The 17558-nt window shown below is 41.3% G+C and overlaps 1 protein-coding gene across 3 annotated transcripts in view; it reads left to right on the forward strand.

The window, feature by feature from the left end:
- Positions 1–17558, forward strand: part of cemip2 (cell migration inducing hyaluronidase 2) — a 38732-nt gene that overhangs the window by 10795 nt on the left and 10379 nt on the right. For all 3 annotated transcript variants that reach the window (XM_078251529.1, XM_078251526.1, XM_078251527.1), the window contains exons 5-12: positions 1402–1571; positions 3567–3758; positions 5111–5280; positions 6753–6965; positions 11540–11745; positions 12786–12855; positions 13701–13829; positions 14567–14655. In XM_078251529.1, coding sequence (XP_078107655.1) covers positions 1402–1571; positions 3567–3758; positions 5111–5280; positions 6753–6965; positions 11540–11745; positions 12786–12855; positions 13701–13829; positions 14567–14655 — 1239 coding nt within the window. The remainder of the gene's footprint in view (positions 1–1401; positions 1572–3566; positions 3759–5110; positions 5281–6752; positions 6966–11539; positions 11746–12785; positions 12856–13700; positions 13830–14566; positions 14656–17558) is intronic.

The raw sequence follows: 17558 nt of genomic DNA on the forward strand, positions 1-17558 counted from the left end.
ACAAGAAAAAGATACTAAATAAAAAAATCCACATGAACTTAATAAGGGACATTATATTGCCAATAATGAGTGTTGGCAGTGAGTTTGCAGAAACTTTCTGCTAAAGTTCTAGGTCATTAATTTGTTATCCAAAGAGAATCTGCGGAAAACTAAGGCCCAGAACCTGATCAGTTGTTGTTCTTTTGATACAGATGTGTGAAACTAATCTATGTAGCTTTTAGCTAGCCAGCAAACAATTTGTTTTGTTTTATTAGGGAATAGTTCCAGGCTAACCAACTGACTTTTTTTAGCTAGCAAACAATGTGTAATGTCATGTTTTGTAAAGGAATAGCTCCAGGCCAACTAACTGACTTTTCAGCTATCGGCCGTCCTACACACAGAATATGCCAGGCAGACACACAGCTGACAACCTCGCAGGTGGATGCGGTGAAGAGAGGCTCAGACATACGCTCCGCGGTAGGGCTGCACAATATATCATATTTTTATCGATAACGCAATATCAACTGGCGCAATAAACGCATCACGAAAGGCTGCGACATATCGCGAAAGATAATCAGAGATTTGTTGTGTCAGTTGAAAGGAAATATCAGTAGAACACTGCACTTTAAAATGTAGCTGTCATTCTTTTTTTGGGGGGCCTTTTATGTTCAGTTCAATGTTCAAGAAAATAATGTTGGAAATTCTTTTTTTTCTCGTTCTTTTTTTAATTTAACAAACAATTTGCAGAACTGAGTACACTTTCATATCGGTTTATTTATCGCAAGTAATATTGCTATCGTGATATTCAACAATGTTATTACATATATCGTATTTTTCTCATATCGTGCATCCCTACTCTGCGGACTTGTGTCGGTCACGCAAGCGGTTCCAGGAAAGTGACAATGCACGCTACATCGTGGCTGCCAGCCGGTAAAAGTCCGCAGATGTCGGCGGATGCGGAAAGTATGTCCGAGGCTCCCAGACGGGGGAACTAAGAGTCGTTGCCTTGTTTGTCGTAGCAGTTAGTGATCGGTTGCCAATGGTCAGCCGTTGGTCAGGAAAAAAAAAAGATCAAAATAAGCATCCCTAGTAATGTCTGAAAATGACATTTTCCGGTAACACTTTACTTGAAGGTATCTACATAAGAGTGACATAACGCTGTCATGAACACATGACACTATCATGACACAGTCATGACACATGAACCCTAACCCTAACCCCAACCATAACTTGTGATGACAAAAACCAAATGACACTTACTAAAAGAAGTGTTATGTCATAAACATTTATGACTTGTTGTATAATGTTTATGACACGTTCATGACAGTGTCATGTCACTCTTATGTAGATACCTTCAAGTAAAGTGTAACCCCTTTTTCTGTCTTTCTCTCACTTTTCTTTTTGTCCCTCTGGTCTCTCCAGACAGGCGTGGGCTTTGGTCTCGGTTGTTGGCGGTGGTAACGTGTCATGCTCAGAGGACGTTAGGGAACATGAAAATCACGACACCGGAGGGAGAGCTCTGGCAAGACGGAACTTCACCACCGTGGACGGAGTGGCCTTCTCGGTCACCGCCTACAGCGAGTGGAAGAATGGTAGGAAACCGCTTATCTTGACCATTTCAAAACCCATTTAAACATACATGGTTCAGTGTTGACAGTTACTAGAAATGATATAGCGATCAGCCATTTATTTTAGTGTTCAGTTGATGCCATCTGTCATTTTGTCTAGGTCGTCTAAGTTTTTTTTTTTTTTAAGGTTTATTTTTGGGCGTTTCCGCCTTTTAATCACTAGGACAGAAAGGGGAGAGAAAGGGGGAAGAGAGGGAACCCTGGGCCTCTCCATCGATGAATAAAGCTCTACATATGGGCGTGTGTTCTACCAACTGAGCTACCCGGGCGCCCATAGGTCGTCTAAGTTCAATGCTATTTGTCCGTAATTATTCACAATGACAAGCTTTAGTAGCATGGAAGCTGTTCAGGTGAAATTGACAGGTTTCTCTAGCTTTAAAATGGTAAAGGGTTTAGAGGAATGTGACAGCTTGACAAATGAGGTTTACCACATGCCAAATGCTTTACAGATCAATCATCTGAACATGAAAGACATTCTTGTGCCTGACTGGGAACAGTTGTTTTGTGACCATGCCGCTATGACCATTAGCAGGTCTTCAGGCAGTTGTAAATGTGTATTTTGGGTGAGGCGCTAGCATACTCTCTGGCTTTATTTATTCGTGCCGTATAAAATGATGGTTTCCTGGGGTTATCTAACTCTCAGCAGGACAATATTAATACCTGCTGAACACAAACACAGTATCTCAGTGGTTATTGAGCTATTCAGAAGCCAGGATCTAAATTGCTATTCAGTGTAAATGATGGTGTACTATAGAAAAACAAATGTTCACTGTTATCCTCGACTCTGTCACAGTGAGTCAGTATTTTCACCGGACTGAACTATGAAGTTATTCAGGACAAAGACATCCTAAATTTAGATGTAGGCTTTTTTCTGGAAGCTTCAAAACCTTCATAGACTGTTGATCTTCACCTAACAGGACACACCCATGCTGCGTGGTGCGTGATTTCCAAACATTTGAAAAACTTTCGGATATTTGGCCTTGTTTTACATCTCTTAAATGCTTTGTTTTGGGTCTACTGAGTCTATGAAAGTGTATGTTTAGTAAATAAAAGGTGATTGCAAAGTAGTAGTATCTCTTATCTCTTATTTTGATTTTGAAAGAACTTCGCTTGTGAACGCTCCACCCTGACGTGTTGTCTACAATAGCACCGAAAGGTAGAGGAGAGGAGGACCATGTTTCTCTATCTCAGGTCCGTGAGCTTATGGAACAACAGAACTTGTTTTATAAATATCTGTTGGACCAACAGGAGCGGAACTATCAAAGCTTTTTAAAGATAACGATTGAAACAAACAACAAGAGATTGGATGAAATTACGAAAGAAGTAAGTGGATCACTCGAAAGCCTTCATTATACACAAAAAGATAGAAAGAATCTGCCAGAGAGCGCTCAGAACTGAGATCTGATGTCACAACTATCAGTCAAAACATCCTCTCTTTACTGGGCAAGAAAAACAACATAGTGATTGATGGAGTACACGAGTCGGGAAATGAGAGCTGGGCAGAAACTGAGACAAAAGTACGTAAACTCCTCTCAGATAGGCTGCAGATCTCGGGGATCGAGTTGGAAAGTGCTCACAGAACCGGACGGCCTGGCGCACAGGCACAGGTTATGAAATGTTTTAATATTGTTTGACTAAAGGTAGTGTTGGACCCCAGGAAGGCTAGCTGGTCGTCTACGCGTCAGCTAATTGGGATCCTTAATAAATACAAACACAAATCCTCATGTCTTTTCTTCCTAATTGATGGGTATTAAGATCAAATGGAATAGTCTTAGTGTTATATTATTTAGCTCCAGTTTTAATGGAAACGCGTAACAATATATTATTTTCATCTTACTTGAAGAGAGCCTTCGTAAGATACTTTACGGCTAGGCATAATACATCATCATACATCATTTTTAGTTTCTTGTCCGTCATGTTTCTTTTAAATGAAGTGCCCCCCCCCTCTCTCCCTCACAGGTTTCCCCATCTCAGGCTTCCAGGTGGATGCCGTGGACCAGGTGGTGCTGAACCTGCAGGACAAAGTGCAGCCGACCTGGCAACCCGGGGATCAGATTGTAGTTGCCAGCACAGACTACTCCATGCACCAGGCTGAAGAGTTTACCTTGTTGCCCTGCTCTCACTGCACCAGCAGGCAGGTCAGGATACAAGGTGAGAGAGAGAGAGAGAGAGAGAGAGAGAGAGAGACTCTAAAACTTTTGAGGGTCAACTCCTGGCTTGTAGTCTGACTTCAGCTTTGTACTGCAGATAGTTTTTTGATAGATACAGTAAAAAGTTTCGAAGGACAAAAATAAAAAGGAGGTGATATATGGGAAGTACAGACATTTCATATTTGAAAGCTTATGAGAAGATCTTACACTGATTTGTCATTATAGTCAACAAATATGACTGGCAGATGTGCTACTAATCCTGAGGTCCAGGGAGATCTAATTTCCTGTTCAGCTGATATGGAGACGTAAGGTTATTGGAGGAGGCTCAAAAGAGATTGTCAGCTTGTGTTTGTATAGTAACCTTGTCTTATTATAACCACAGTGGTTTTATAGATTTAGATACATTGCCTCTGCTTCACATCCTCCTACCTTCTTCATCCCCTCTAATGGTTTCTCTCTAACAATCTGTCTGGACATGTTTCCCGATCTCATTCCACTGTTGTCAACAAACGCCAACTCCCTTCCCTGGAGAGAAGGGTGTATTAGTCTTTGTGTGCGTGTGTGCATGCTTGGTTTTTGTGTTGCTGCCGTGAGGAATTGCAGCTGGAGCTTTGCATTATCATTGGCAGCTGCACCCTGTAGGCAGGGGTACTTTCCGCATCGTAAAAGAGCTGATTATTTTGTGTCTCATATGAATTTGATTACCTTTTTACTTTAACATGTCTATTATTTTGGTTGGTTGGTTTTGGGGCATGGGTAGATGTTTATCTTTGAGTGAGTGCTGCTAGGCATACTTCCTGTGGTTTGACAGTTGGAAGCCCACCATTTCCAGAAATAAAATAGCTTAGTTAAGTTTAAATTCCACTTCCTATTTGTTTTTAACATTTTATATTAGATTCAACTTTATTGTCATTGCACATGTCACAAGTATAGAGCAACGAAATGTAGTTAGTGTCTAACCAGAAGTGCTAAGCAGTGATTAAGTAACATGTGCTACAGTATGAATAAATAACATATGCAAGGTATGAATGATATATAATGTGTCTATATGAATGTCTAATATTACAGGTATGTACAGGCTATGGACAGGCAGGATATTAAGCTGGTAATTTAGTGAAAAGGTTTGAGTCTTAAGTATGACTTGTGCCACCTGAGAAAGGTTCCACAAGAATTTGAAGCCGTGTTATGTTATTCTTTTCGACTTTTGGAATGCAGTGATTGACATGTGTAATCATACAAAGTAATGACTTGCACCGTTTCCAGTTTTTGTCCACTTTTGCACCAGATTTTTCTTTGAAAATGGTCACCTAGTTGTAGCATATGACCAAGAATCTACCTGTCTGTTCTGCCCAGGGAAACCTCAGTATAACCATGTTGGAGAGATCATAGATGGCGTCGACATGCGTGCTGAAGTGGCTCTGCTCTCCAGAAACATTTTCATCTACGGGGAAATGGAAAGCTCGTGCTACGGGGACAACATGTGCCAGTTCTACAACCACGACACCTATGGAGGCCACATCAAGGTGTGTCTTATGTGTGTGTGTAAGTCTACAGCACAGTCCCTTGTTTAAACTGTGCTTCCTGTCTGTATTTGCTGATGTATGTGTCTGCATGTCTCAGCATGACTTTATATTCTGTGGCTGCAGTAATCTGCGTGACAGTTTCCATACTGCAGAGGTATGGAAACTGCTAAAGGGTTCATACATTCTATATTTATATGCCATCCTAAATGAGAGGGGTTATTCATGCCCCTAGTTCAGTTTGCGTGAAGCACTACCACTTCTCTCACTCCCGTTCTCTCTGTTTTCCCCCTCTCTGCCTCTACATGTCAAGCTTTTATTTTATATAAAAGATACAGTCTATAAATCTGAGCACTGAAGACCTAAAACAGATTAGGGTCAAACACGGCCAATACTGGAGCAGCATTCCCTGACCTACATGGGTCTCTATATAGGCAATGAGTTCACTGTAATTTGTATAATGATAGTCCAATTTCATTCAATGTTAGTGGCAAATGCACAATAACATTCCTTAAGCTCTATGTAACTGACCCCCCTTAGGCTAAACAAAATAAACACTTTTCCTTCCATTTTTTTTGTTTTTTTTGTTTTACCACATTAGCTGTCTCCAACAAAAACACATTGACTTATATTACACAATCTGCCTCTAAAATGATTGACCTCCCCACCCCCAAACTAAGAGACCACAGCATCAGAGCCATCACACACAATACACTCACCATTGCATATTTTCTCAATCAATTTTTCACGCAATTCTCATCTGGACATATATGCATGCAAGAACTGAGGCATGTGCATGTTTTTGTCTGGATGTATAGCATTTGTCTTGAGGCTTCATGTGCAGCATATATACTGGAGAAACATTATGCTACTCAATAATTGTGTGTGTGTGTGTGTGTGTGTGTGTGTGTGTGTGTGTGTGTGTGTGTGTGTGTGTGTGTGTGTGTGCGCGCGCGCGCGCGCCAGTTAGCTGGAAGGATTGGCCAATACCCCCTTAACGGGAACCAGACTGTGTGGATTATGCTATACCCACATAAATAACTCTGAGGGAGCATTGTACAGCATATTTGTATTGCATTATTTGTTGATATTAATCATTCAACTTTATTTTCTCCCCAGTTCATTTGTGTCCAGCTTTTAATTTGTGCTTCTATTACTCGCATCTCTTATTCATCAAGAGGAGCGTCAGTGGTTTTGGTACAGTTTGACTCACTGGAGCATGATTCCAACAGAGCAAAAGTTCATATCCCAGTGGGATCATAGACAAACGCAGAGAATCATACTGTAGACCTAAACCTTTAATTGGACCAGAGTGGTTTGACAGTTAGCCCACTTTTGTACCATAATGTGAACCTTGTGTTGCCCCCCCACAAGGCCAGTGTGATTTACTCAAGCGGTTTAGCTCATTGTTCTTGCTTGATCGATTTAAAAATCACCCTTTCTTTTGCGTCTGAACCTCCACTCTGGCCTTTCAGATCCTTCGTAACTTCTCATCCGTGCATCTTTCCCACGTGGAGCTGAAGAACATGGGCCAGCAGCGTGAGAAAGGGCGCTACCCCCTCCACTTCCACATGTGCGGGGATGTGGACCAGAGGGGAGGCTATTGGGAGCCCACCTATGTGGACGGACTTTCCATACACCACTCCTTCTCCCGCTGCCTCACCATCCACACCACCAACGGCTTGCTGGTTAGTAAAGTGTGTGTGTGTGTGTGTGTGTGTGTGTGTGTGTGTGTGTGTGTGTGTGTGTGAGAGAGAGATGATGAATAATTCTAAAATGTATGTGGGGACAAATAAAAGACAGCTGTAGACAATGAAATCATCTTTATTTGGAGGATTTGAAGACAGCTGACAGTAATAACTACTATGTGATGTTAGCAGTTGAATGCTCATCAATTACAGCCTCCATCGCTGGATTACTGTAATGACTTGTTTTCTCCTTTCTTTTTCGTCCTCTCCCTCTCCTCGCTCTCTTCAAACCCTCCTGTCTAGGGCTGATAATATCGCGATGTTAAAACGCTTTGATTGTAGTTTTTGCAAGTTCAACATGGATTATAGATCAAAAGTTGAATGAACGAGTACTTGTGTACTTTCGATTTCTTACAGGTTGAGTCGTTGTTGCCCACAACACGCTAGCATTCTGTTAATGAATGCTGATTGGTCAGTGAAGGACTGATTACAATCGGAGATCCCGCTTGACGGCATCCAAAGCAGAACCAGAATGTCAGAGTGAATATTTCGGCGTGGTCTTTAAAACATTAGCAAACCTCTTTCTAGCACGTGTATTAACAGGGGGAGGCTAACCTGTCAGCTGTGTTGTATTAACAGGGGGAGGCTAACCTGTCAGCTGTGTTGTATTAACAGGGAGAGTCTAACCTGTCAGCTGTGTTGTATTAACAGGGAGAGGCTAACCTGTCAGCTGTGTTGTATTAACAGGGAGAGTCTAACCTGTCAGCTGTGTTGTATTAACAGGGAGAGTCTAACCTGTCAGCTGTGTTGTATTAACAGGGAGAGGCTAACCTGTCAGCTGTGTTGTATTAACAGGGAGAGGCTAACCTGTCAGCTGTGTTGTATTAACAGGGAGAGGCTAACCTGTCAGCTGTGTTGTATTAACAGGGAGAGTCTAACCTGTCAGCTGTGTTGTATTAACAGGTAGAGCCTAACCTGTCAGCTGTGTTGTATTAACAGGTAGAGGCTAACCTGTCAGCTGTGTTGTCGATGCTTCGAGAGAACAAAGGAAGTGACTCAGAGCTTGCCGTAAAGCAGTATCTCTGGCCGTATATGTGTACGACGTCATTGACATTTTAAAAGGCTTTTTAGAACAAAAAAGCCACTTTAAAAAAATCTAACACCCAGCAGTGTGTATTTTCTTAGCCTCCCCTTTCGAATGCAACATTCAAATTACTAGACAAAAGATTATATCCTGAGAAAAGTGGATTTTGAGGGGTATAGCTCCATAGAGTCCCATTCATTCTGCACTGGCCTGTGAGCGCCCCCTATATGGAACTCTGGTGGAACTGCAACCAGTTCAGAAACCGGAAGTAACGAGGGAGTGCAACTTCTTCCCTTATTAGAAATTCTTTGCTAGCACCAGCTCCAAAAGTCGCTAGATGACGTCATACGCTCATTTGCATATTTTTGACGTCATTACGCAATCATTTGTATAAAGCTTAGTGGTTGTGTCAGCAAGAAATAGAACTCTTTAGCCAAATAATCACAAATTCAATACAGGAATTGAAGTAAAACAAATGAAATTCTACAAAGTGGGGGAAAAAGATTGATAAAGAATTATCAAAGAAGGCTGGCTTGCCCAGGGCCAGGCCAGCTCAGCAGCGTCTTTCTCCCATCGCGTCCTGCTGTCTCTCCTACCTACACCGGCCCCCGCACACCCTGTCCCCCTCCCCTTCTAACTAGCTGCACAGTGTGCACAGTGCTGCTGCACATTAGGAGAGAGGGGAGAGGCTGCTCCTCTGCTCCTCAGTCACAGAACAGAAGACTGATTTGGCAGCTAGAGGACAGAAATACCTCGCGTGCTCGCTGGACAATACTGACCACTTTTCTACAGAAAGTCGGCAGATTTGTTGCTAGTCGCTTTTTTGAAAAAAAGTCGCTAAGGGGGTCTGAAAAGTCGCTAAATCAGTAACACTGAACTTCACGAGGGGGAGCGGCTGGAGGCAGCTCCTATCTGTGCACTGTAAAAAAAAAAATACACTGTTGTGTGTGTGTATATATATATGTGTGTGTGTATGTGTATATATATACCACTGTATATATATATATATATATATATATATACTATATTTTTACTTATTTAACTGTCTAGTGTGTAATTGTGTGTTGTTCATACTATAAAATGATTTATTGTTTGTCTTGAATTATACAGAAGACAAAGACCTTAAAAAAATAATCGAATATCGACTCGCAATCGCAATATTTGGGAAAAAAATTGCAATTAGATTATTTTCAAAAATCGTTCAGCCCTACTCCTGTCCCATACCTTTCTACATTTAAGAGTGATCTGTCTAGAAGACTCTTTGGAAGAGATACACTAGTTTACAATTTGTCCCTTTCTTTGGACCAATGTTAATATTTTTATATACTTGCTGGATAAATGAAACCATATGACACGTTCACACTGGTATGTCTGTCAACTGCAAAATCCCAAAGTCTGTGTATGTTTGTGAGAGTTATGCTCCCTCCTGACGTCAAACTGACATGATGGGTTAACTTTTGTCCTTGAGGCCATTGGATTAAAAGCATTCTTCCGTTCTGCAGCGAGGAAATGGAATTGAAAAAGTTTGACATTGTTTACTGTTTTCCCTGTTTCTCTTCTGGCTCAATGACCATGTGAATATTTTTTTTTATTTTTTTCTTCCTGTGGGTTGCTGATGATTCCAAGATGGACTAACAAATGTTGTCTTAGCCCTCTCGTTTACCAGGACTTTTCTGCATATTTCCATTAGGTGCAAACTACCTCTTCCTTGGAAAGGGAAAATTGCCATTAATGGGATATAGTACTGTATTCATTTTTCTCTCCTGTCAACAACTCTGAAAATAAATATCTCTTTATAAGGGCTGCACAATATATTTTTTTTTTTACAACTTACGCAATAAACACATCGCGAAAGGCTGCGACATATCGCGAAAGACGTTAGTTGAAAGAGAGTGTCAGTAGAAAACTGCACTTTAAAATGTAACTGTCGAGCGCCCGGATAGCTCAGTTGGTAAAGTGGTGCCCATATATAGAGGTTTACTCCTCAACGCAGCTGGCCAGGGTTCGACTCCGACCTGCGGCCCTTTGCTGCTTGTCATTCCCCCTCTCTCTCTCCCCTTTCATGTCTTCAGCTGTCCTATCAAAATAAAGGCCGAAAAAATAACCGAAAAAACTACTTTGTTTTCAGACCAAGTAGTTACAGGAACGTAGTTATAGGAAAAGTCCACTTTTAAGCAGATCTACTAACTACTCTCCCCCAAAACCGTTTTTTCTATTTGCATTTGCACTGGCCAAGTGGCCATAGGGACTGGTTTAATCATTTTCTAACTGCTCTTTAATGTTTTATGTAAAGCACTTTGAATTGCCCTGTTGCTGAAATGTGCTATTCAAATAAAGCTGCCTTGCCCTGCCTAAGCACGGCAACGGTCTTTATAGCGTTAAAATCACCCAAAAAAGTATGAACTAAATACTAAATCTAATGTATATAGCATATTTGTCATAATTTAAACAAGTCTCCCGAAGAGAAACGGGTATCTCTCTCTCCCCCGCCTCTGACTGCTGCGCTGTGTGTGTGTGTGTGTGTGTGTGTGTGTGTGTGTGTGTGTGTGCGTGTGTGTGTGTGTGTGTGTGTGTGTGTGTGTGCGTGTGACTGTGTGTGAGTGACGACAGGCCTGCGAGTTTTGTCAAGCCCGCAGGACACGCTTGTGGAGTTTAACTCTGAAAAGACAGTTAACCACAGGTTCCCGTTAATCTTATGATGGACGTGTGTTGTGGTATTTAAACAAATGAACCGAACGGCGAAATAAAAGCCTCTTATTTACGAGACCGGTCTGAGAGACCTCCAGCTCACAGCGGGGTCTCCGAGCGTGACTGTCAGAGCGACGAGCTAGCGGTCGGGGCAGGCGCCTGCTGGCTGTCGCCTCACTTCATGGAGCTTCTCAACTCCGAAAACTTTGAAACTAATTGTCAATTCGGCATCAGTTTTCGCAAGACTGCCTATATGCGAAATCTAAACAGCTCATTTCTCACCTAAAACGTTGTCAGAAGTGAATTTAGTGATGAATAAGATGGCGAAAATTGTTAAAATTGTCCCATTGTTGGTCTGTCTGTACCGGAAACCCGACCCTCGTTGACCTAGGTTCCTATGCTGAAAAGGGAACAGCAAAAAGACCCTGGCCTGAAGTAGGAGCTGAAAGAGTAACAGGAACTGCGGCCATTTTGGTCCAGTCGGAACACAAGAAAAAAAGGGTTCTAGGAATTTTATGTTCTAGGAACTGCAGAAATCCCTCCGGTCGGAAAGTGGCTTATGTCCAATTCAATGTTCAATTTGGTCAATAAAATAATTTTGGAAAATACTTTTTTTTATTTTTTTTTTATTCAACAAGCAATTTGTTGTATTTTAGCAGAATACTGAAAGCAGCAGAAAGGCAGAACTGAGTACACTTTAATATCTGTTTATTTATCGCAAGTAATATCATTATCGCGATATTCAACAATGTTGAATAATTGCATTTTTTTAATATCTAGCGGCCTTCTTTCTTTGACCCAGGTGAAGAACACTATAGGCTATGACACCCTGGGTCACTGTTTCTTCCTTGAGGATGGGATCGAGCAGCGCAACACCTTCTACCACAACCTTGGTCTGCTGACTCGACCCGGGACTCTGCTGCCCACTGACCGCAACGAGACCCTCTGCACCAGCATCAAGGACAAAGTCTACAAGGGCTACACGCCCTCACCCAGCACAGAGTGCAAGTAAGAGATTAGGATCCTGACATTGTGTGTCTCTGGTTGGAGATACGAGTGCAGAGCAAACTAATAAAAGAGAGCATGAGTTTCTGCACCGTCATAAAGAGCAAAAACTGCTAGCAACTTGTGCGTTCTTACTTTACAGCACTCTACAGTTATATTGTGGGTGTAACAATCAATTATTTACCAGTATATATGCTGTATATACGTTCACACACCCATCAGAGTGAATTTAGTAGTCTTGACAGTTTTTAACGTCCGCCACAGATCCATAACTGCTCTGTGAGTGCGCCCACAGATTTAAAATGGTCATCTCAGAAACATGAATACATTACACTTACATTTTAGAGTAGTTTTTATGTGTCACAAGTTATGTTGTTGTAGTGCAGACTTTCTGAACCATCATCATGTACTCCTGGAGATTAATGTATTGCACTAAGGACAAAGTCTATTTCTTAGTGTTGCAGCTGCAACACAGAGACCCTGGGGTCTTTTAAAGCAAAAGACTGAGGCTAATTGCAATGACAGATAATAGTTGAGACACTGCAGAGGCACTTTCCAAGCCCCGAGAGCTGTAAATAAGCCAACATCTTGACTGTAAAGTAGCAACTACCTTATCTTTGAGACCACTGACCAGTGGGGTCGAATCAACACAAAGGATTTGTGCCTCACGCACTGACATTAAAGTCTTTGACTCTCAGTCAAGTGTCTGTGTGGGAACCTGGTGATAGTGCAGACAAACCCTGAGAGGAGACAGAGGGTCCATGTGAAAAAGATACTGTAGTTAGTATTAGTGTGAGCGATATCAGCAGTGTGGTTGTATCCATGCAATAACAACCTCTCCTCTCCGCGGGATGTTTTTATATCGCAGCAAAAACAAGGAAAGTGTCTCTGTGAGAGAAGCAACAAGCACTGTATCCGGTGGGGGGGGTCACATGATTCTTTGATCTCTGTCTTCTGTTTATTAGTCATAGTCTCTGTTATGCCAAGGTACTGCCTTTTTTAATATATGTGTGTGTGTGTGTGTGTGTGTGTGTGTTTTCCAGGGCAGTTTCAACATTCTGGATCGCCAACCCTAACAACAATCTCATCAGCAATGCAGCTGCTGGTTCACAGGTAATAACATCAGAGTTATGTAATAAAAAAAGCTTCATTTTTTTCAGAAGTGATTAATAGACTTGAGATAAAGGAAGATCCTGCTCTCTGCTCTTGCTACAACATCACCATTTATTGAAGAAGCTAACATTTCGGTTAAGACTCTTTGACGAAGGTCCAGAGGGAACGAAACGTTAGCTTCTTCAATAAATGGTGAGCAAGAGTGGTCTGTGAAGTCTGTGATATTTTCCAACGCACCTGCATAGAAGAATTCTTGTATGTGCGAATTGTGATCAACAAGGATATAAAATAAGGATCAACCTTATTGATTTATGATATGTAGTATATTAATGTAAAGCTGCCATGGCTTTGGTGTTCTTGAACTTTGCACAATGAAAATGGAAGATTGTCATGCTCATAACAAATTGATCCATCAATAAAATGGGATTAACTGGCTTTAGTGTCTGATAGAGGGGTGCAATAACATAGTGAGACGAGGTAGAAGTAGAACACGAGGATCCCTCATCCCGTTTCTCAGCGTGAAGGTGCACTGTGGAGGGCTGTGTACTAAAAATTGTAGGGGGTATGCTTGTGATATTAAGGTTGTCAATATCTATTGAACCATGAACTTATAATGAACTATTGAGCTCTTATGAACTCCTACACCTGGTTTATTCTTTCTGTGGGGCTTGGCCTCACGTGTAATTATGACCTCCTGCCCGGTTCTGCGTATTGGTTTTGTATGTTACTCCAGCGCTCCACCTACGGATGATGTGTGTATGAGCCCAGATAATTAAATTCCTGCTGTTGCCCAGCCATACCACAAACGTGATTTATCACCTCATCTCTCTTCCTTCCTGTTCCAGGATGCTGGCATATGGTTTGTGTTCCACAGCTCTTCCACCGGAGACTCTCATGGGCTGGTACCAGAGACCCGAGCAGAGCTCACTCCTCTGGGGATTTTTTATAACAACCGCGTACACTCCAACTTTAAGGTATCATCACTGGAGCTTATCTTTTTTTTAATTATTATTGGTGTAGCTTCAAGTCTTGTTCTTTCTCTCCCATATACAGGCCAATATACCAGGTGCCAAACCCCTCTGTCTGCTTGTTAAAAAAGCATTGCACATAATTCTTTGCTTATTCACTTGGTTCTTGCCAAAACAAGACATGGACACACACACACACACACACACACACACACACACACACACACACATACACACACACGAGTAGGCTCTCCAATAGTGCTCTGTTGTGTAATAACAGAAGTCGGGCAGGTGAACTGTAAGTCCTTTGTTCAGTCTGACCAGAGCAGCCTCTCTTATAGAGGAAGGAGCCCCGAGGTTTAGACTATACATCGCTTATTCCACAGGACCAACTCGGAGCACAGGTTTCCATATACATACAGAGATATGATTTATTTTACAATTCATTTTCTCAATATACAAAACTAATCCATATGTTATGGACTATGCAAATATACATTGCCTTTTTATAACCATACATTATTCACAGGAATTCTCTTTACCAACTTTCTACTTTTTGATGTTGGTCCGTGATTTCAATTTTGTGCTTTCATTACTGCTTCAGTTCCCACACTGTGAAAATATACTAGTAGTCTTGTTAATGCCAGCGCAACAGAAATAGATCTGTGGTCCATCTTGGATCTCTTTCTGTCGTTTTAGAGAACATTTGGCGTTTTACTGTAATCATACTTTTGTCTTCCTAGGCAGGGCTGTTCATTGATAAAAGAGTGAAGACCACCAATGCTAGTGCTGCTGAACCCCGGGAATACCTGTGTCTGGACAACAGTGCCAGGTGTGTATGTGTGTGCACACGTGTGTGCAATTGCATTTTACATTTTGAGCAAGTACACGGTCTGACATTTATAATGTGTAAAGAAATATAACCCCAACCCCCTAACCCTTTTTATTATTATTGTGGACATCTTGAGTCGTTAGTTATGAGTGTATGCAAAAGGATAGTGTCTTACAACTGACACTATGGATGTACACTATACTGTACTCTATACTATACATATTTTTGCACAACGTGTATAACTGCTCTTTTGGGGTGTTTTATAGTGGTTAATCGTATGCATTATTACATTAAATGTCATTTAGCTGACGCTTTTATCCAAAGCAACTTACAAATAAGTGCATCACGGTGTACAGTTGCACTATGTTAATATTTTGGTATGTGTGGTTTACTAACGTGTTTGTTGCATGCCACTGCCAATAACTGTTTGTGAATTAAGTTATTTACAGTACTGTACAGTACAGTATATCTTCTAGGATATGACCATTGACCGGGATAGATACTGTAGATGGCTTTACACTCTGTTACTGGATTTTAGTCGAATGTCTGTCAGGTTTGTGTTGACAGAGAAAGCAAGGCTTCACAGATAGAGTTTCCACTCTCCCTACCCAAATACAGCCCTCAACTAGACGGAAAAAATCTTACGTCTCCACTGCTGGCCACGCTGTGTGTGTGTCAGTGTATAAATGTGTGCAGAGGTATCAGGGGGAGGATTTTAACCAGAGAGAGAGAGAGAGTGAGAGAGAGAGAGAGAGAGAGAGACAGAGACAGAGAGATTGAGAGAGAGAGAGAGATCCCAAACTTCCTTCTGATTTATGTAATCCTCTGACCTTTTCATCTCTCACCACATTAAGGTTAATATTTCCCCTTTATTAACACTTTGGTCCATGACAATGTTTAAAAAAAAAATAAATAGCAGCCATATTTCCATACCATCATAATGCATAAATACTGATGTTGAAGGAGAGCTCTGATCGGACTTGAGTGCCACCATTCGGCCTGAAAAAAGACGATGAACCCTGTCCATTTTTGAAGACTACAAATCTCCTTTTCAGTTTGCACACAAGATATTTTGTAATCTAATGGGAAGATGGGGGATAAACCTTTTTGTATTTAAAGGGCAACTATTATATAGCATTTTCAGGATTATACTTGCATTTTGTGTTTTGTACTAGAACATGTTTACATGCTTTAATATTAAAAAACACTTTATTTTTCTCATACTGCCCATGGCTGCTGCACCTGTATTCACCCTCTGTATGAGACGCACTGTAGAAGCGCCTGTCTCTTTAATCCCTCCTCCCGAAAAAGACCAGTCTCCGCTCCGTGTTCACTAGTTGTAGCTGGAGCTACTGCAATGGAGTATGTAGCAGGACTTTATACCATGAAAAATCACCAATAAAGGCTTCTTAACCAAATATTACACAGCCGGATGTGTCCCAGCAGTAAATTGACCGGAATTTATGGAGAAATTACCAGCATTTCTGAGATTACAGCTATGTCGCGTTAGCATGTTGCTAGCTACTTAATAGTTAGCAGTATGCTAACGTTAGATTATAATGGAACGAACCAAACACTACCCAATTAGACATGTTTTAGCAGTAATGCGAATGCGCAAATAAAGGCTTTTAAACCAAATACTGCTAACAGAAAATGTTTCAGGAGTAATGTGACCCGGAATTGGGGAGAATTTAACGACATTGGCAGCCAAGGTGACATTGTTTACTGCCGTTAGCATGTAGTTACATGGGACAATGTTAAAACCGCAGTGACTTAAAAAAGAAAAACCCACTCCAGCCATGTCTACTTGGAGCAGATAACCAATCATAGAAGGCCGGCTTAGAGTTGCGTAAGACTTAGCCAAGAGTAGAAAAAACTGTTGAAACCGGAGTGTTCAGAATAGTTGGAAATCTGAACGTTTTAGCTCACAGGAATTCGTCTAAAATATGTTTACCTCAATTATATTTGTTTTGGCCACTTTTAACATAACAATACAACATTATAACATTGTAGATATGACAGAAAACACGGAAAAGCATGTGACCTTTAATGACACCATGCCCTCTTCTGCAATACCACCCATTGTGGGAGGCAAAATGCATTGAAGCCTTCAGTCTCAAGAGTTCAACAGTGGGGCTTTAGACTTTTAGTCCAGTTAAAATAAAATAAATAGTTTGCACAGATTTATAGTAGGATGACATTATGATTATCAGGTCCCTCATACCCCTCCAGTAGTCAAATTGGTCTATCTTGTGTGTGTGTTGTGCATTCACCTTCATGAGGACCACATGTGCAGAAAAAGTAGGGGAAAATATGAGGTTTGACATTGTGCTAAGGCTAAGGGTGAAAACTACAGAGGTAATGAATGTAGTTATTGGAAAGTCACAAGGTTATTAAAGTGCTTATATTATGCTTTTTGGCTTTTTCCCTTACCTTTATGGTGTTATATATCTTTTTTGGTGCATGTTATAGATTTACTAAGTGAAAAAGACCAAAGTCCACCCCAGTTCACAAACTGCTCCAAACAGCTCTATTGTAGTCCAGCCTTTACTTCAGAGACGAACGTGCGTCACTTTGTAACACACGTTATAATGCTCGCCTAGCTGCTAGCGTGGCACACCCTCATACTCTGCTTCTGACTGGCTAGTAGTCCTTACCGAGGTACTGCGTATGTGCGACTCCCAACAAAGATGGAACAGAAGTGTGATGCCTCACTCTGTAGCTAAAACAGAGAGCTCAACACACAGGGTGAAAAGAGGAGCTGCAGCAATCTGCAGAACGACAAACATATGGTGTTTTTTGAAAATTAAACCATGTAACCTATTCTGGTACAACCTCTAAATAGAATTATGAACCTGAAGATGAACATAATATGAGCACTTTAATAGAAACGCGTTTGTGTG

The sequence above is a fragment of the Sander vitreus genome, chromosome 5, assembly GCF_031162955.1.
Source record: "Sander vitreus isolate 19-12246 chromosome 5, sanVit1, whole genome shotgun sequence".
Taxonomy (NCBI): domain Eukaryota; kingdom Metazoa; phylum Chordata; class Actinopteri; order Perciformes; family Percidae; genus Sander; species Sander vitreus.